The following is a 20,472-nucleotide window of genomic DNA, read 5'->3' as shown; positions in this document are numbered from 1 at the left end:
GTATATTTTCTCCATTTCCCATCTTTAATACTTTTATGGTCAAATTTTGTATTGGATAAACCCCTGGGTTTTCTACTTCCTCTCATTTTCTTTTTTTTCTTTTTCTTTTTCTTTTTTTTTGGTGAGGCAATTGGGGTTAAGTGACTTGCCTAGGGTCACACAGCTAGTAATTGTTGAGTGTCTGAGGCCGGATTTGAACTCAGGTCCTTCTGAATCCAGGGCCAGTGCTCTATCCACTGCGCCACCTAGCTGCCCCTCCCCTCATTTTCTAGTATGTTAGAATATACGCAGATGATTTGATGACTTATAGAATGGCATTAAATGGTGTTTTAGTCAGCCTGACCTAGTGGCCCTACTATCTCAAAAGATGATGTGAGGAATAATGCTTGAAAGGAAACTGTTTATAAGAATATATCTCATTATGATTGTCTGGAGTGTCTCCACCAGATAATCCCTTATACAGGATGCAATGGTAGTATCATAATTTGGCTTGAGAAATAAAAAATTATTAAAATAGCCTAAGGAATTTAGGGAAGAAAAAAAAATTTGAATGCTCAAAAGTCCACTTAACCAAGTAACTAATTCACTGTGACAAAACTAAAAAGTGAATTCCATTTATTTTGCATGACCATTGTTACTGTACAAAAAAATTGCACATTTAAACAAATGAAAAATATTCACCTTTAGCCCCATTGGTTCCTGGAAATATGTTTTAAGTTTATTGGGGAAAATCTTGCTTTTATTATTTCATTTATTTATTTGTTTGTTTATTTATCTATGCCTGCATGCCTGCAGCAGGAGCCTTTGTCTCCTGTTCTTTGTCCCCTCTCTGCTGTAATACATTGGCCCTCCCTGAAATAACAGTTTTCTTCCTCATCAAAATGAGGATTATTTCATGCTCTGTGTTATTTTCATTCAGGTCTTTATGGTACAGACCTTCTAGCAATCAAGTTGCATTATGTGAAATGAAGCAGATTGTTTGTGTCAGGGCAGCCGATCGCCTGAAGCCCTTTCAAGGCGATCTAGATTGAATAAAATGAAATGCCTTTCCATGAGGGTGTGGAATGGTCCAGGCCATAGTACAAATGATTCCCATGGCCTGCTATCCCATGCTCACTGATTGCCAACAGCCTCGTTCATTTATTTATGTGCATCAAAAGGGAGACTGGAGATTTTGCTTACGGGCATCATGGTACCACTTTCCCAATAAGAACTTTATTTTGTGATTTAGTCTGTTTGAAGTTACACAAAAGACAAATGAATCAAGTTGGTTTGGTTTTTTTCCCCTGGACTTAAGGTTATAGAACCTCAGAGGTGATAAGATGATAGATTTAGAGCCAGAAGGGACTTTTAAGGGCATTTGGTCCTTGTATAGCTGAGGAACCAAGACCTAGAAAGGTTAAAGGATTTGTCCAAGGCAATACAGGTAGTAAATAACAAAATTGGTATTCAAATCCAGATCTCTGATATCATATCTAGCCCCTTTTCTGCTATTCCATTATCTGCATGCTTGAATAGAAATCCTTTCTACAGTATCACTGACAACTGGACACTCTGAAGACCACCAGTAATGGGAAAACTACTCCCTCCTAAGACCATCCATTCCAATTTTAGATTCTCTAATTGTTAGGAAGCCTTTTCTTTTATTGACCCTAACTCTGAGTGCATTTTGTACCCATACATTGCAACTACTTCTGCCTTGTACAGAACCAAGTAGAATTAGGATCCTGGAGTCATACATAGATTGGCAGCTAGAAGAGTCTCATAGGTCATCCTTTCCTCCTCACTCTCTCTCACCCTGCCCCCTTTTCCAGTCTATGGCCAAGAGCTGTCAATTTCACCTATGCAACATCTCAAATATGCCCCCCTTCACTCCTCTGACACTGCCAACTCTGGGTTATTGCAATAGCTGCTGGAGGGTCTGCCTGCCTTAGGTCTTTCACCACTCCAATTCATCCTCCATTCAGCCACTAAACTGCTTTTTTCTAAAGTACAACAGGTCTGACTTCCACACTGCTCAATAATTTCTAGTAGCTCCCAATTGCCTCCATGGTCAAATATAAAACGTTCTATTTGGTAATCCAGAAGTCTACATTTTTCTTTTATCTTTTTTTCTTTTTTTTCTTTTTTCTCTTTTCTCTCTCTTTCTTTCTTTCTTTCTTTCTTTCTTTCTTTCTTTCTTTCTTTCTTTCTTTCTTTCTTTCTTCCTTCCTTCCTTCCTTCCTTCCTTCCTTCCTTCCTTCCTTCCTTCCTTCCTTCCTTCCTTCCTTCCTTCCTTCCTTCCTTCCTTCCTTCTTTCTTTCTTTCTTTCTTTCTTTCTTTCTTTCTTTCTTTCTTTCTTTCTTTCTTTCTTTCTTTCTTTCTTTCTTTCTTTCTTTCTTTCTTTCTTTCTCCCTTCCTTCCTTCCTTCCTTTCTTTCTTCTTTCCTTCCTTTCTTTCTTCCTTCCTTCCTTCCTTCCTTCCTTCCTTCCTTCCTTCCTTCCTTCCTTCCTTCCTTCCTTCCTTCCTTCCTTCCTTCCTTCCTTCCTTCCTTCCTTCCTTCCTTCCTTCCTTTCTTTTTCTTTTTTTTTTTTTTTGCTGGGCAATGAGTTTTAAGTGACTTGCCCCAGGGTCACACAACTAGTAAGTGTCAGGTGTCTGAGGCCAGATTTGAACTCAGGTCCTCCAGAATTCAGGGCTGGTACTTTCTCCATTGCACCACCCAGCTGCCCCCCCTGACACACATTTTTCAATCCAGGGACACTGACCCCTTTGCTGTTCCTCAAACAAGACATTTCCATCTCTTAGTTCTAGACATTTTTTCTCTAGCTGTCTTTCCCCCATGCCTGGAATTTTCTCCCTCCTCATCTTCACCTAGTGGTTTCCCTGGCTTCCTTTAAGTCCCTACCAAAAGGCCATCCTCTAAAAGAAGTCTTTCCTACTCCTCCTTAATTCTAGTACCTTCCCTCTTTTAATTATTTCCTTTTTTCCTGTGTGTAGTTTGTACATATTTGTTTGCTATTTGTCTTCCCCATTAGATTGTGAGCTCCTTACAGGCAGGGGCTATCTTCTGCCTCTTTTTGTTTCCCTGGTGCTTAGCACAATGCTCAGCACATATTAGGTGATTCTGCATCTTGCCTGATTATAGGCCATGCAATCCAAATCCCTCATTTTGCAAACGAGGAAATTGAGGGCCAGAGAAATTAAGGTTCTTACCAAAGATAAAACAGATGGTAATCGTCAGAGACAGGATTTAAATGCAGGTGCTCTGCCTCCAAAGCAAGTCTTCTTTCCACTAATACTTGATAGTTAGCCCTTCAAATACATGAAGACATCCTTACAATGTCTTCTTTTCTCTGGCTAAACATTCCTCATACAACAAGATCCCCTGGGGCAGCTAGGTGGTGCAGTGGGTAGAGCACTGGCCCTGGATTCAGGAGGACCTGAGTTCAAATCTGGCCTCAGACACTTGACGTGTACTAGCTGTGTGACCCTAGGAAAGTCACTTAATCCCAATTGCCTCACAAAAAACCAAAAACAAAAACAAGATCCCCTGTTTCATCATCTCATAAAATGAATTAACGTAGGTAAAGCATTTTGCAAACATGACGGCTCTGTTATAATGTTATTATTATCTCATTCTCATTTTTTTTTGGTGGAGATCAGACTGAAATGGTTCTCAGAGAAGTCACTAGCCTGCTATTGTTTTACATTTAATATTCTGTAGAATATGAGCACACATCATTAACATTACTTTTGTAATTTAATAGAAGACATATTAGAATGTACAGCAATCTGTGGTAGGCCCATGGAAAACCTGTCGGGGACCATTCCCATAGTGGATAGGATGATATGTGCTTCACCCAATTCCTACCTGATTTTGATTTCTTCTACTAGGACTGAAGGCTTTTCCTTATTCTGTACTTATTTTGGAGAACTTTAGCATTTAGTATTTTGTTGTTCTTAAACGTTTTTATGAAACAATGTTATATTGCATTAACAAAGATGCTGATTCTGATATTTGTTTAGACCCTGAGCCTCTTTAGTATGGGGGAACTCCCAGTATGGAGACCTCTTCTTCCTATGCAAATAAGCATCTCACCTGTACATTGCCTGTGTCCATCCAGCCAGATGAAATCAGTGGCAAAACATGAATCCTGATCTGTCTTGGGCCCTAAGGCTTTCTTCCTACCCATTCTGGCGCCCTGTTTCTCAAAGTTTTATGTAAATCTGTATTGTTACTATGGTTACCTCTATTAAACAGATGAGGAAACAGACTTAAAGTGGTAAAGCCACATGCCAAAGATCACTTGGTCACTAAGGGCTCTACTTAAATTCATTGCTTCATTCAGCCAACAGAAGCTGACTTTATTTGCTTACTGGATTGATTGTCTTCATTGATCGAATTGATCAGTTGTTTTGACCTCATGAGGGCCCATGTTGCATCCTTTCTGTCCTCCATTAAAAAACCAAAACCAAAACCAAACAAAACCCTTGCTTTTGATAAAAGAACAGAGCCTAATGCCTGCTTTACCTTCTCGTTCTCTTTCAGGATCAGTATCAGTTCTGCTACCGTGCCGCACTAGAATACCTGGGCAGCTTTGATCACTATGCAACGTAAAATCCCCTGTCCCTACCTGGATCTTTACTGCAGGCCTTTTTAAGATCTGGAGAGCCTCTTCTGAGCCATACACCGTGCTGGAGAAGGACTTTGTAACTTCTAGCTAAAGACCAATCAATGGGAATACTAAAAATGAAACAAACAAAAACAAAGAAAAAAAAACATAAATAAAGAACTATTCCATGTGGACCAAGAATTCATAGTTTAATAATCTAACCTGAAAAATAATAAAGAGAATCCTGACTGGTGAGGCATCTGAAGAATTTCATTTACAGATACCTCAAGGATTCAACTTTGGTTGAAATTAAAGGGAAGAGGAAATTCTTGCAAAGAACCATCATCTTGTCTAGGATTGCATGAAAGGGGAAATCTGGAGAGTCCTGCAATTCGGGGCAAGGTGTTTGTTAAGCAGGCCACTTCCTGGCTTCTTAAAACTACAGCAACATCAACCACAACCACAAACACACCAATGGACTCTGTTTCAACATCACCCCTTCCCACCATACTGCTCATAATAACACTTTAGGGGAAAGGGGAGGGGGGAATGTTTAAAAAGAAAGCCCTTGATTTAGTTTTTTAGTATTGTAAAGATACTGCTGACCTGTGCTTCATTTTTAACTGTGTAAACTTCTTTCCTCTTTTTTTTTAACAAAAGGTTATTATTCAATGAAGTGAATTTAAAGACAAAAGTTGCATAACTTCATTTTTGATTTCAAAATCATAGTTTTTTTAAGCAGTTAGAACTGTTATCTGTAATATCTTGCTGTAGACATGTTAAATAATTTGAAAATTTGCACATTTTTGTGCAGTCCTATATTTATCTACAGTACCACAGTCCTGTCAGATATTACTTTTATACTTCTGTTCAGTTTCATTGTACAAGGAAGTACCCATTTTAATTGGAAAATCCAAGTGAGGGGTTTGGGTTTTGCCTTTCTTTTTTTGTTTTTGTTTTTCTTTTGGAATCAACAGGGAGGCGCAAAGTATAAAGCTGCTGCTAACATATATAGATATAGATATATATACATCCATTCCTCATGTGGGTGTATATATATGTATATATAGTGTATCCTCTCATGAATACATAGATAGCTTTGTATTAGTTCTTCCACAATTTGATTTCTTTAAAGTGGTGGACAAGGTATCCAGAAACACCACATTCAGTTCTTTTTTTACATTTTTACATTTCTGAATTTCAGGAACCTTTGCTTTTAAGGGAAATGAGGAATGCACATCAGTGGTCGTCAAACCTCACCCCTAAATCCCTACCCCACCCCCAAATTCATATTCATACCCAAGTAACATTTTGTTAGTGAGGCTTCCAATGAAGTTCAATATTTGTAACCCTCTAGTGCAATAAAAATCATATTATTAAATATTAAATAAGAGGTGTGCATGTGGGAAAGGTCAGTGCATATCCCTTTAGGAGGGGAGAATGTTGTAATATATCAACTATCAAGTTGTTTAAAAAAAGTGTATTCAATCGTATATTGTCTATAGTATGTGCTACGAAATTTGCATTTATGATATGTAACAGGGGCAAAGCCAAACTCATGTTGCTCTGTTCAGTCAGAAACATTGTGTGGCATACAGCATTACTAGAAAATGCTGGTTTTTATTTTAATTTTGCATTTAGAGTGCCTTATAATTGATGCCTATTTTAATAGCATTTCTTTTTCACTTTTTGTTTGTATTTACATTAGTTATTCATATCTGTTAATCTTCCAATTAAAGCATTATCTTTTTAGCACATGTACAAAAACACTTTGAGTAATAATGCATTCCTAGATTTCAACTGAGTAGGGGATGTTAATGAGTCAATATACCAGCCCAAAGCACTTGGATAGTCAGGGCCCTGTTTCCTTCCATAATTCCCTACATCACGCAAGGCTATCAATTCCCTTCAAATAGTCCCTTCCAAATCTGCTCTCGGAACTGAATCCTGTAATGCCAGTATTGCTATCGGGAACATGTAGTACTGCACTAGATGTATTTGTTTTAAGGAGAAACACATCATTGGCAACCTTTAGAGCATCATCAACACTGCATTTGGAATTTTCAAGTAGGAGGAAAAGCCCAGCAAACATCATCATATTTTTCCTAGAAAATGTGTAGGAAGCCATGGAGGACAGTACTGGTTTCTGCCTTGTCCTGTACCATTTCGAGCAACTCTTTAAAAATTTTTCCGAGGAACTCTTAAAGAGGTTTGGTATAAGTGTAATACCACAGTTTTGAGTTTAACCGCATGGATACTCCACATATAAGGCTGTTTTTTTTTCATATTTTCCCATTGCTAGCAGAAAGAAATCCAAGAGACCAAACACTTGCAAGCATTGTATTTGAGCACTTTTGTAAAAAATATATATATAATAATAATAAAAAAAGTTTCTAGAAGGCTACCTCAGAATGAGACTCTCTAACCTACATCAGAACCAGAGAAGAATGTGCACTATGTGGTTTTATTGTTGTGTTTTTTTTTTAATTTGTATCTTTTAAAGAGTTATTAAAAGTGCCAGATAACTTAGTGCAGTAATGTTCTTTTAGCCAAACATAGGGAGTCAGCCAGACATGCATCATGAAAACACACCATTTTGGAAATATAGAATCGGAAGGACCATTGCCCACCAGAGCCGTTCATTAGTCTAAGAGCAATGTCTCTCCAGAAAACTTCTACCCATTTGGTAAAACGAGTGACAAAGAATAATCACGAGACCAAAACGAATGAGGAAAGTACCACAGACAAAAGAGGCTGAGACTATTCCAGAAATCTTGCTGTTCGGGAGTTGTCTTTCAAGACAGCACCCTTAGCGTCATTGATGTGCATTCCATTTTCTGTACTTTTCTGTATGGCCACTCTCTTTTTTAATTTCCAAGGTAAATTTCTTTACCTACAGTTCTCATAATCCTCCAAGATTCAAAATTAGTTTCATCACCATAATCAGTACGGTGCTATTATTTACCTATGTATGTGTAGTTATGTATAATTTTGTAATTAGTTACAATGGTAAAAAAATTCAAAATATATAAAAATGATTTGTACAGAACTTTATTTTATCTCTTTTTTAAAAATGATTTGCATGGTTAGACAATGGCGAGGACAGCCGGGGGAGGGAAGGGCCTCTAGGGAGATTTGCACTTTCTATACCTTTGTACTATGCACTGTCCTATTGATTCTACACCCAATAATGTTATTACTTGAACCCATCTGTAAGAAACTGCTTCTGAAATTCACTTGTGTGTATGTAAATAACACAGAACATGGAAACAGGAGGAAGAAAAGTCTGCCGTGGTGATGTGGCTTTTTTTCCTTTCCTGTTTTCCTTTTTGTTTTGTTTTATTCCTTTATCTCTCTTGATCTCTCTTTTTTAATCTCTCCCCTCCCCCAACTCATTTTCCTTTCTCAAATTTTGGTTTCCTTTGGGTTTTTGGGTGCCCTGATACTCCAGCAGATATCAGAAGGCTGCAGATCCATCCTCTCCATCTGTCCCGTGGCTTTGCCATTCAAGCTTGGAGTGTCTTTACAAAGATAATAAAAATTGTGTTCTTTGCTCTCGTTTTGGATGCATAGACTGAAAAAATTTAAAAAATAACTTGTAAAATGGCTTGTTAAAAAATACAATTACCTCTAATTAGTAGTACGCGTAAATGTTTTACAGAATGAAAGGCGTGCTTTTTATTTTCTTACTTCGTTACATTGGTGGCGAAAGACGTCTGTATGAAAATCAGTTCTTTGCTGACACAAGTTCCATTTGTTACAAATGAATTCTAATAAAAATGTCAGTGTTATGCAGCCCTCGTTCTTTTTTCCCCTCCTCAGACACCTTGGCTTTGAAATGAAAACCGTTTATTTCCTCCTGTTCTTCAGCTTTTTAGCCACTTCCCTTCTAGAGAAATGTGATGGTAACCTTGAAGCTGTGACAGTACTTCTTAATGATGAGGCAGCTGTTTTAAAGGCCACCTTACAAGGACCAGTATCCATTGCCTGGAATTACGCTTTTCAAATAATTTCTTTTGGGAAGGTGGCTGGGCTGTGTTAAAGGAGCTTTAGTTCCAGCCCCCTGTTGATTCAGTGGTATTTCTAAGTAAATCGTTTTGTACCCATTTCTCGGTCCTGAGGATTAATGGGTGGGTTTTTAGCTTAGAGTGGCAGTAAGATTCATGAACTTAGAGATTCTTATAGAAACTTAAGTGCTCGCATTTATCTGGAATCATTGGATGCAATGTGGGGAAGAGAAATGGATTTGTTGATCAATGACCTGGCTTTGAATTTTAGTCTGTTTTTTTTTTTTTCAAAACCAGGTAGCCAATCAGAGAGGTGAAGGAACACAAGTTCATGTTATATAAGGATTCAATTAAAGAGAAAGGTAGTACATGCCTTGAAGGAAGAACAGCAGAGAACAAATCCAACCTTGGGCCAGTTTTTTCTCCTCTCAGACTCCATTTCCCCCAATTGAAAAATTGAGGATGGGGTTGGTGGGGGAAGGTTTCAATTAAATAATTCCTAAGTTCTCCTCCATCTCTAAATTTGATGTATTTATCTCATGATAATATTGTTTTGTTTTGTTTTTTTGGTTTTTTTAGTGAGGCAATTGGGGTTAAGTGACTTGCCCAGGGTCACACAGCTAGTAAGTGTTAAGCGTCTGAGGCCGGATTTGAACCCAGGTCCTCCTGACTCCAGGGCCGGTGCTCTATTCACTGCGCCACCTAGCTGCCCCCTCATGATAATATTCATGTAGAATTTCTCTTGGTGCAGAAGTTTTTTCTAATATGCAAATTAGGCAACTTCTCTGACTGTAATTTTTTTATCTTAGAGAGTTGCCTGGAGCCCTGAGAGGTTAAGTGTCTTCTCCAGCATCACATGACCAATATGTTTCAATGGTAGGGATTGATTCCCAGGTCATCTAAGCCCACATTCTGCAATGCTGCCTTATGTGATCATCTCTACTTTCCTCAAAATGATTATGATTCAAGAACTAGGTCAGTTGAGAGGAAGAAATATGTGAAAAGCCAGAGTCCTTGGATCCTAACCATTTACAAAACGAAGGAAGCCGTTGATAATAAATGGATTTTGACTATTCCTCTGATCCAATGAGAGAGCCCCCTACCTGTATTTTAGGCTAACCCCACATATGTATTTCCCTGTTGCTATTCCTTTGGTGAACCTCCCAAAGCATCAACAACCTTTGGACTCTGGGGAACATAGACACTCTAGAAGCAATTATATTATTTAAAATATGATCATCATTTCTGAATGTATAGAGATGAACCCCCTAGTTCTCGCTGGCACTTTCAAGGATAAAGAGTGCCCGCTTTAACGTAGAGCATTTCTTGGAGACATCAATGTAGAATGCGTATGTCTCTGAAAAGTGTTCTATCGATTTAAGCTCCGCTTAAATCATTTGTATGATGAAATAAAAAGTCTGCATATTACTTTATTACAGCCTATGGGCTTAATGGCAGATGATAAAGGGTAGGATAGGAATGATGGTGCTAAGTCAGAAAAATTATAAGAAATAAATATAATGAAGATTCATAGGAGTAAGCTCTAGAGGGTTCACCGATGGTAAGTCCGTGATAATACAATGATTATAAAATGAGACATTCCATAAACCAAATGTAATTTTTGTTCTGCCTGATGCCAAATTACCGATTGTTCTATTGTTGTTGTTGTTGCTGTTGCCTTTCCCGCTAAAATGACCAGTTATTTGACTGATTTGATCACATCAGTTGGTTACTGCAGGACGAATATTGGACTTAGAGTCAGGAAGGCCTGAGTTTAAATCTTGTTTCAGATACTAACTACCCTTGTGACTTTTTGTAAATCGCTGACTCTTTTTCAGCCTCTGGATGCTATATGATGAGAGTGACAATAACACCTACCTCACAGGGTTGTTGTGAGGATCAAATGAGATAATATAGTTAAAGAGCTTTGTAAACCTTAAAGTGCTATGGAAAGGTTTGTCGTCGTCATGGTCATCATTGTCATCAATACTTGGGTGGGTAGGCATCTATTATAAACACAAAACAGTTATGGCATAGAAAAAAATCCCAAGGGTTATACATGACAACAAGATGAAATTCTTTTTCCTCCTACCATGGCTTAAATGTAAAAGATTCCCCATTTGTCTTGTCCTCTGCTCTCTTCTCCAACCTCAACCCTAAAATAACATTGAGTTGGGACCATATGATTTTTCCTATCTCCCTATCAACTAATCAATTAGAGTTTATTAAATGATTATTATGTGGAAAACTATACATTAAGGGCTAGGAATACAAATAAAAAACCAAAAAAACCATCCTGCCCTCAGAGAGGATACATTCTAATTAGGGAGACAAACATGTTCAAAGATAGGAGCATACAAGATAAATATAGAATAGAGAGAAGGTAATTTTAGAGGGGAAGGCACTAGCATCTGAGGGGACTGGGAAAGGATTCATATTGAAAATGGTGCTTAGGTGCTTTAGGTGACTTAATGAAAGTCATGAATTCTTTATGGTAAAAGTTAGGACTGAGTCAGAGTGAAAGCAGATAAGAGAGGGAACACTGTGAGAAACAGTCAGGAGGGACAATTGCAACCAAAGATTTCATGAAGGGAAGTTATATGTTTTAAAAAAGACTAGAAAGATAAGAAGGGGCCAAATGTATGTAAAACAAAACAATTTATGTCTGATCTCTTAAGTAATAGGAAATCATTGGAATTTATTGATCAAAGGGTATGATAAGGTCAGATCTATACTTCTGGAAAATAACTTTGGCAAAAATATTGAGGATGACGTGCAGTGGAGAGACACTCCCAGGGAAAATTCAGATGATGATGAGACCCTATCCTAGAGCATTGTCTTTGTCAATGGAGAGATGGCACTGAATGTGAAATATGTATAAAAATTATAAGATTTGGTAAATGGTTATGTAGGGTAAGAGAGAGGAGTCAAAGATGACACAGAATCATAATTCCTGATCTTCAGCTATCATTTCCTTTTAATTGACTGCCAAATCTTGGGGCTACCCTGACCATTCTCCTGAGCTCAAATTCTTGTTGTTCAGCTGTTTTAGGTGTATCCAACTCTTCATGGCCCTATTTGAGGTTTTCTTGGCAAAGATACTAAATTGGCTTGCCATTTCCTTCTCCATCTCATTTTACACATGAGGAAACTGAGGCAGAAGGGAGTTAAGTGATTTGCCCAGCATCCCACAATTATTAAGTGCCTGAGGCTAGATTTGAAATCAGGAAGAGGGCTCTTTCTGTCTTCAGGCCCAACCCTCTCTGTGCCACCTACCTGCTACCCCCTGAGCTCAAGACCAACATTTATTTCCATTTCCCTCCTTTGTATACATTTCTATCTGAATATCCTAAATCACTTCCAGGTCAACATATCCCAAACCAAGCTCATCTTCCCTTCTAAATCTGCTCTTCCTTCTCACTTCCCAAGCCTGTTACTGGCACCACTGTGCATCCTGTCATCCACACTCAAAACACAGTACTTTTGTCTTTTTTAATTCTTTCCTTGACCCCTGTGCCCATTCAGTTGCCACATCTTTTCATTTCTAATTTGGCAGCACACTTCATGTCACCCCATTTCTTTCTTTTGTCATTGCCACTACTGTAGGTGAGGTGCCTCTTGCCTTGACAATTCCAATACCTTTCAAACTAGTTTCCCAAATTCCAATCTCTTCAATGTTGTCAGGTAAATCTGCATGAAGAATAATTATGATTTCCCAAACCTCTTAAAGCCCTTCACAACCTTCTCCCTTTCTACCTTTCCTATGCTTTAATCCCCTCCATATATTCCCTCCATAAACTATCCTTTTATTCAGTCGATTCAGTTATGCCCAAATCTTTGTGACCCCATTTGGGGTTTTCTTGGCAAAGATACTAGAGTGGTTTGCCATTGCCTTCTCCAGCTCATTTTACAGATGAGAAAACTGAGGCAAACAGGGTTAAGTGACTTGCCAGTATCACAAAGCTAGTAAGTATCTGGTCAATTGCTCTATAATCCAAGTAAGTTAATATAATTTTAGGCAGCATTAAAAGGTAGGAGAGGAAACAATTATTTATTAAGTTCCTCCTATGTGCCAAGCCCTATACCAAATGCTTTAAAAATATCTCATTTGATCTCGAATATGCTGTCCAGTAAATCCTTCTCTTTTTTTTTTTCAGTAAATCCTTCTCAAGATGTTTACCCAATGGTCTTCTTTTAAATCTCCTGACATTGGTTGGATACCAAAGAGAAATGCAGACTGTCGAATGGTTATGTTCAAGTCTCACTCCATGACTGTACTACCTCCTCTTTTGGTCATAAATCTCTCTATCTCATTACATCCTTTAAGCCATTTCTCCTTTTAAACGAGCTTTTTAGTGTCTAAGAATTGGGAAACAGACTGAAATCCTTGCATCCTGTCCTGTTCACACCACACCTAGAGTTTTTTATTCAACTAGGATTTAAGAAGGACCACAGTGAATTGAAGATTATCTAGAGAAAACTATCCAGGATGATGAAGTGCTTTGAATTCACATCTTATAAGGGGCACAGAATACTTACCCTAAAGAAAGTAAAATAAAGATATAGGGAGAACAGATGGCTGGCTTCAGTTGTTTGAAGGGCTATCACATGAAAGAGGGATCATACTTGACTCCAGAGGACAGATGTGGTAGCAATGAGTGGAAGTTAAAAAGAGGAAGGTTTCAGTCTCATGTAATGGAAAGTTTTCTAATAAGAAGAGCAGTCCAATAATGGAATGAACTCCTTCAGAGATTCATGAGTTCCCCCTTCACTGAAGTCTTTTAAGTAAAAACTAGGTGACTCGTTAGGAAATGCTTATTTATGAATGGATGGAGCCAAATGCCATTGAGAGATCCTTTAATTCTGAAACTTGATGATCTTGTAAAAGTTCAAAAGAAAGTCAAAATTTTGGAAAGTAAAATCTATGTACAAAGGTTAAAGAAAAGGGAATGAAGATAATCTATGAAGGGCTACCAGACAAAGGAATATAAATATCAGTTCTCCATTGCCACCAAGGACAGAAGAGGAGAAAATACATTTACATGGTCAATTTGGGAAATTTCAGTGTGTCATAAGGATAAATTCATGATTAGCAAAGATTGCAAAACACTCCAATGTATTTATTTCTAAGATACTGAATTTCCTTTCCTGTTCTAGACAGTTGGGATGAAATTGATCATTGGAGGGTGCAGCTGTGTGGCACAGTGGATAAAGCACCAGCCCTGGATTCGGGAGGACCTGAGTTCAAATCCAGCCTCAGAAACTTGACACACTTACTAGCTGTGTGACCCTGGGCAAGTCACTTAACCCTCATTGCCCCGCAAAAAAAGAAAAGAAAAGAAAAATTGATCATTGGACTTAAATTTGTAGGAATTCTTGATAAAGGTCATCTGTTTCTATTCACCTCTGTTAGCTAGATAACCAAGTCATTGTGACTTATTAGGGTCATGAGTTTGTTCTTCAGTTAGTCACAATCTACCTCCTTAATCTAGCCAACTCTCATTACAATATACTAGTGCATTTATTTTTTTCATCAGTGGTTATAGATTTGCACCACTTGAAACTATAGAAAGATTGGTGCAAATTTATTACCACTGAAGAAAAAAATAAATGCACAACCATAACTCAGTACCTTCACTGAAGGCATATCAGATCTAAATGTGACAGACCAATGAATTTTGTAACAAGATTGAAGAATGATCTAAGTGATGATTTTATATAATGAGTTGCTAAAATTAGAAAATGAGGCTTCCACCTCACTGGACAGATTCTACATAGGAAATATATGTGGCAATATGGATAGAAATTAATCAGGATGGGGTTTTGATCACTTTTGATGGAAGGAGTTCCTGAGATGATAAAGTCAGTAACATTTCAAAATATTCCATTCATCTCAATTCACCCAAACATTGCTATAGTGCGTAGTATGATCTAGGTTCTCTACTAAGTGCTGAGTTTAGGACAAAAATGAAATAGTTCCTGAACTTAAGGAGCTTACTTTCACTGATAGGGAGACATTACAAACACACATGAATACAAAATATATACAAAATAAATTTTAAAATAATTTATAGGTTGGAATGGGATTGTAAAAGGCCTTCTGTTAGAAGGTTCACTTGAGGTTAACCTTGAGGGGAGGTAGAGATTTCAAGAGATGGAGGTGAAAAGGGGGAATATTCCCAACAAGGGCCATGGCATTGGGGTGGGAGCTGTAATTCCACAAAAGAGAAGACACAGGTAGGTCTTAAACCAGTTTGGCTAGGATCAAGAATACATGAGAGGGGATAGTGTAAAACCCATTTCTTTCATTTCTTTTTTTTCTTTTTTTTTTTGGTGAGGCAATTGAGTTAAGTGACTTGCCCAGGGTCACACAGCTAGTAAGTGTTAAGTGTCTGAGGCTGGATTTGAACTCAGGTCCTCCTGAATCCAGGGCCAGTGCTCTATCCACTGCACCACCTAGCTGCCCCCAACCCATCTCTCTTTGGCAGGCTGTGCCCAGATTTTGAAAGACTTTAAATGCCAAACAGAAGAATTGACATTTTTAGCCTCGAGTTAACAAGGACCCACTGAGGGTTCTAGAACAAAGGAAGGTCATGGTCAGGCCTTGCATTCGGATTATCATTTTGGCAGGTATGTAGAGGAGGATAGCTTGGAGAGGGAGAGACAAGAGTCAGGGATACCATATCAAAGGACCAGTTACCTTAAAATATCAGGATATCAGTAGCTTCATCTTCCTGTAGAAATGACAAAAGTATATTATAAAGACTTAAGTTAAATGAGGGAGAATTTAGGAAACCAGAAAGGACCTTATGCTAAATTCATACCTGCAATCTGCTGCTTTCTCTCAGGCAGGAATCTTTCTTTCAAGTCAATGAAAATGCTAAATAGGAGACAATCAGTTTTGTGTATGGGGTTGAGGAATTAGTCTGCTGATTTCTCTGAAAATAAAATGCCAAGTTAATTACTGTGAAGGAAAGAAGAAATACTTGGTTGTCCCACCTTTAGTGTTTGTATGGTGCTGTATAATACAGTGTTTTATGGTTATTAATTATTTTCCTCGCATCCTTGTGACTGGATCACTGCTCCCTTCTCTGAGTCACTAATTGGGAAAACTGGAGCAGAGACCTTATATCATAGGACTTGCTGAAGGTCAGGAAATCAGAAGATTCAGGCTTAAAAGTAAAAGTGAGACTTCCTTAATTCTTTGGCAGGCTAACTGAATAGATGCAGGTTCAGGGTGAGGGATAACTTATGGGCAATCTACATGTTCCATTGGCATCCACATCCTCCTTTAGATCATCAGAAGAAAGATACATGACTAGAAATTATTTGAGTTATGTTGAAAGATCTTATGCTAAAATGTTTTTCCAATTGTCTCATTTTGGTAAACATCTAGGTCAGTCAAGAAATGTAGGTGTTAGTTTTCTCATACACAAAAATACAAAGGTAAAAGCAAGCACCAAATGGAACTTGGTGGTTTTTTGTTGGGCCCAAGCAACCTATCAGAGGTGAAGGTACCTTTCAAAAGATAGGGGAATTATTCCAGTCACTAATTTCCTTTCTTCCACCAACAAATATGAACAGCTATGACGCCAGAGACAGAGCATTTAGAGCTGGTAGAGGCCTTTTGACAATTGGTGAGGTAACCAGACCATTGATGTGCATGTAGTAAGTAGCAGAGTCAGGATTCAAACAACAATTCTTTAGCTCCATGTTCAGTACACTTATAACTCTTTTATGATTCCTCTTTGATTTCATTTTCATCTGAATGAGCAGATTAAAATAATTCCAAACTCTAGCTCAATGGTATTCTAGCCATACAAACGTTATCCACGTGTGTACTTGGAAGTACTCTGGAGTCAGAGCAGCTTCCCCAGGGTTGTGCCTCCTCTCTTTTAATCTCTTGGTTTTTTACACAAAGGATGGAATGAGGACTGGTTTAGGTGATAAAAAGAATGTCAACCAAACCACCCACACTCAGCACCTTTGTAATCAATTGGGACAGCTTTTCATAAATATGCCTATAGAAATGAAGGGTCAATATCTTTAAATTCCTTTGGAATTTTGGAATTCCTTAAAATTCCAATATCTTAAAATTCAAGACCCAAACTTTTTCCAGAGTTTTAGTTAAGGCACCATCCCCTCCCTAAGACTCAGTTTCTTCCTGTATAAAATAAAGGAGACTAGATCCCTTCCTACTCTAAATGCTATGATTCTGTGTTCTAGAAGGAACAGATCTACATTGTTTAACCTGGGAAGACTGACCCAGTGTTGAACTTGGAGTCAGTAAGACCAGAGTCTACATCCTGCCTTAAATACTTATGACCTGCATAGGGTATAGGATTGTTAGAACGCTTAAATGAGATACTGTATTTAAAGCTCTTTGCATGCTTTAAAGATCTATATAAATGATAGTTATTATAATTATTTTTCATCAAAGCTTTTCTGAAAAATGAGGGCTTAAATATTCACTATTATTCTACTCAGAAGGCAGCTAGCTGTCACAGTAGATAGTTTGGGGTTTAGAGTCTAAAAGATTTGAGTTGGAACCCTTCATTAGAAAGTTCTTAGGTATGTGACCCTGAGCACCTCTTACTTAACCTTTTATTTAGCCTCAGTTTCCTCATCTGTAAAATAAGGGCCACAATAACTCTTGCCTCACAGGGTTCTTATGAGGATTAAAGGAGGAAAAATTTGTAAAGTGTTTTCATAACCTCAAAGTGCCAGTACTTTATTAGGCCAAAAAACCAAACAAACCAACAAACAAAAACTGGTGGAGGGGGTGGGAACAAGCATTTATTAAGCACCTGCTGTGTGCCAAGCACTATGCTAAGCACCTTACAAATATCTCATTTGATCCTCACAACGTCCCTGTGATGTAGGTGCTATTATTGGCCCTATTTTTTTTTTGGTGGGGCAATGAGGGTTAAGTGACTTACCCAGGGTCACACAGCTAGTAAGTGTCAAGTGTCTGAGGCTGGATTTTAACTCAGGTCCTCTTGAATCCAGGGCTGGTGCTTTATCCACTGTGCCACCTACCTGCCTCCATTGACCCTATTTTTACAGCTGAGGAAATGGGCCTTTTCTTTCTTTTCTTTCTTTCTTTCTTTGCCTCCTTCCAGCCCTCACACCCCTCCCCCAAATAGCCTTCCCTCCTTTTCTCAGTCTGTAGACAGTGGCATCGAAAGCCAGATTTCCCTTTCCTGATGCAGCGAGTCATATCTGGTACAAACATCTGTGACTAGCTTTCTTAGATGGGGAGAATGATAACCTGCAAATAGGACATTGTAATGAATAGCGATCATTTTGCACTGGGGCTATAAATAGGATACTTTTGAACTCAAAATGCATTCTGCTTGCTTCTGTCAGCAGAATGTAAGAAAAAGGCCATTATTATAGCAGGAACAAGCAAATGGGCTTTCCTTGCCAGTAAAATATGTATGTAATATCCTCAACATCCTGATTAGATCTGAAACAGAAGTTCGTTCACTCTTTCAGTTCAGAACCCCATAGAGAAATTGAAAGTGTTTTCCCTCCTCAAAATACTAAATGTATAAGTATGAGTACAAGTGGCCTTTCATGGGTATAGGTGTGTATGGGGCGGGGTGCATTGAGGAGGGGGATGAGTCATTTGGGCTGCCTACAATTTTCCCGTGACTGTTTTATTCAGCAGACACAGAGTCCATTTGGCTCAGCATTCATGGACATGCATAGTGATGGGAGTCACCCCAAAGCAGAAGGAATTGGGTGAATGGGCAAATCAAAGGTTTTTCCTTGAGGAATAACCATCCTTGTCCTGAGGGGATGAGCAGACTTGCACTGTTAAGCATTTTGTTACTCAGTAGCTTACTGGATCAAAAGTAGTAGGGTGTGATGGGAAGAGAGCCCTGAACTAGACATCAGGAAACTTGGGGCCAGAGATGGGCTCTAATAGGTAAAAGCTATGTGTCCTTGGGCAAATAACAACAACAACAATTAACAATACCATATGTCTTACTGGGTGCCAGGCACAGTGCTAAGCAAATATTGTCTCTTTTGATCCTTACAACAGTCCTGGGAGGTAGGTGTTAATTATCTCCATTATACACTTGAGGAAACTGAGGCAATCAGAAGTTAAGTAACTTGCTGTGAGTCACACAATTAAGAAGTGTCTGAGGTAGGGTTTGAACTCAGATCTTCCAGGCTCAGCACTCTATCCATCATACCACATTGCCTCCCTTAATTAAATCACTTCATTTCAGCCTCCATTGATTCTCATCTTTAAAATCAGGAAAATAATGCCTATCCTGACAGGTAGTGTATTGTTATACAGGAATAATAACAATACATCAATATTTATATGGCACTAAGATCTCCTACCTGAATGTTAGGATGATGGATATTCATCCTATGAGACCCTTGTCCATGTCCTCCAGTAAATTTTTCTCATTGTGTGCACCAACTGGCCTTTGTTTATATCTTCAGCCATTGTGGAGATACCAATATGAAATGTAGCCCATCCTTTGGTTGCCTTTAACTCCCACTCCATGACTGGCCTACTTCCTCCTCCAGTTATCCATCCTTTAAGTCATTTCTCCCATAATAAAATAAGTCATTTCTCCCTTTTCATCGTAAAAAGTTCATTATGCATATGTCCATCATTCTTTGGGTGAGATACAATTTAATCCTTTGGAGACTGTGGTATTTGCTGATTAATTACCAAACAGCACCACTGGTGGAATACTATAGTTAAAAAGATGGGTTTTGGGGCAGCTAGGTGGCACAGTGGATAGAGCACTGGCCCTGGAGTCAGGAGTACCTGAGTTCAAATCCGGCCTCAGACACTTGACACTTACTAGCTGTATGACCCTGTGCAAGTCACTTAACCCCAATTGCCTCACCACACACACACAAAAAAGATGGGTTTTTCTTTCAGAGAAAACTCAGAATCATGATTTCCCAAAGGCAATCCAACTGGTTTCCCCTTATCAAATTCTGGGCCCAGCTCAGTGTCCAGAGTATCCTGCTGTATCAACTCTCTGGAAAGCCCATGCAACTGGATAGCATGGTCTGAAAAATGAGCATCATACATAGTGAAAGGACTACAGGGTCTGGAGTCAGGAAGACCTGAGTTCAAATCTGGCCTCAGACACTTACTAGATGTTTGAGCCTGGTCAAAACACTTAATCCTGTTTGCCTCAGTTTCTTCATCTGAAAAATGAAATGGAGAAGGAAATGGCAAACCATTCCATTATCTTTGCCAAGAAAATCTCAAAAGTTGGACACAACTTAAATAACTGAACAACCAACGACCTGAATAGACAGGCCAAACTCTTTCGACTGATTATGGATCTCATGTAAGAGACTTTTCTATGTCCTAAGGCTTGATGTACTCATTACCATGTCATCCACAAAGAAGAACATTTAGGGAGTGTCATTTTTCAATAATAATAATAATAATAATAATACATAATTGCTAACATTTATATAGCACTTTGAGTTTTCCAAAGTACTTTACATATCTTACCTCCTTTGATCCTCCCATAGTATTATTATTTATTTATTTATTTATTTATTTATTTTTTTTAGTGAGGCAATTGGGGTTAAGTGACTTGCCCAGGGCCACACAGTTAATAAATGTTAAGTGTCTGAGGACAGATTTGAACTCAGGTACTCCTGACTCCAGGGCCAGTGCTCTATCCATTGTGTCACCTAGCTGCCCCCTCCCATAGTATTATCATCATTTTCCGGATGAACTAAGTAAGGCACAGAAAAGTTAAATGATTTGACACTGTACTACCTAGCTGCCCAAAGTATATATTACAGGTGAAGAAAAAGGTCCAGAGAGGTCCCTTGCCCAAATTCTTATAAATAATAAGGGGCAGAGCACA

The 20,472-nt window shown here is 38.4% G+C and overlaps 1 protein-coding gene across 1 annotated transcript in view; it reads left to right on the top strand.

The window, feature by feature from the left end:
- The window catches only part of PTPRD (protein tyrosine phosphatase receptor type D), a 2,680,207-nt gene extending 2,671,817 nt beyond the window's left edge, over positions 1-8,390 (top strand). The window contains 1 exon segment of the mRNA XM_043972034.1: positions 4,532-8,390. Within this exon segment, the coding sequence (XP_043827969.1) occupies positions 4,532-4,600 (69 nt within the window). The 3' untranslated portion in view covers positions 4,601-8,390.
- The last annotated feature ends 12,082 nt before the right edge of the window (positions 8,391-20,472 follow it).

This window comes from Dromiciops gliroides, chromosome 1 (genome assembly GCF_019393635.1).
Source record: "Dromiciops gliroides isolate mDroGli1 chromosome 1, mDroGli1.pri, whole genome shotgun sequence".
Classification (NCBI taxonomy): domain Eukaryota; kingdom Metazoa; phylum Chordata; class Mammalia; order Microbiotheria; family Microbiotheriidae; genus Dromiciops; species Dromiciops gliroides.
Note: the sequence above shows the minus strand (reverse complement) of the source record. Positions and strands in the feature narration are given on the sequence as shown.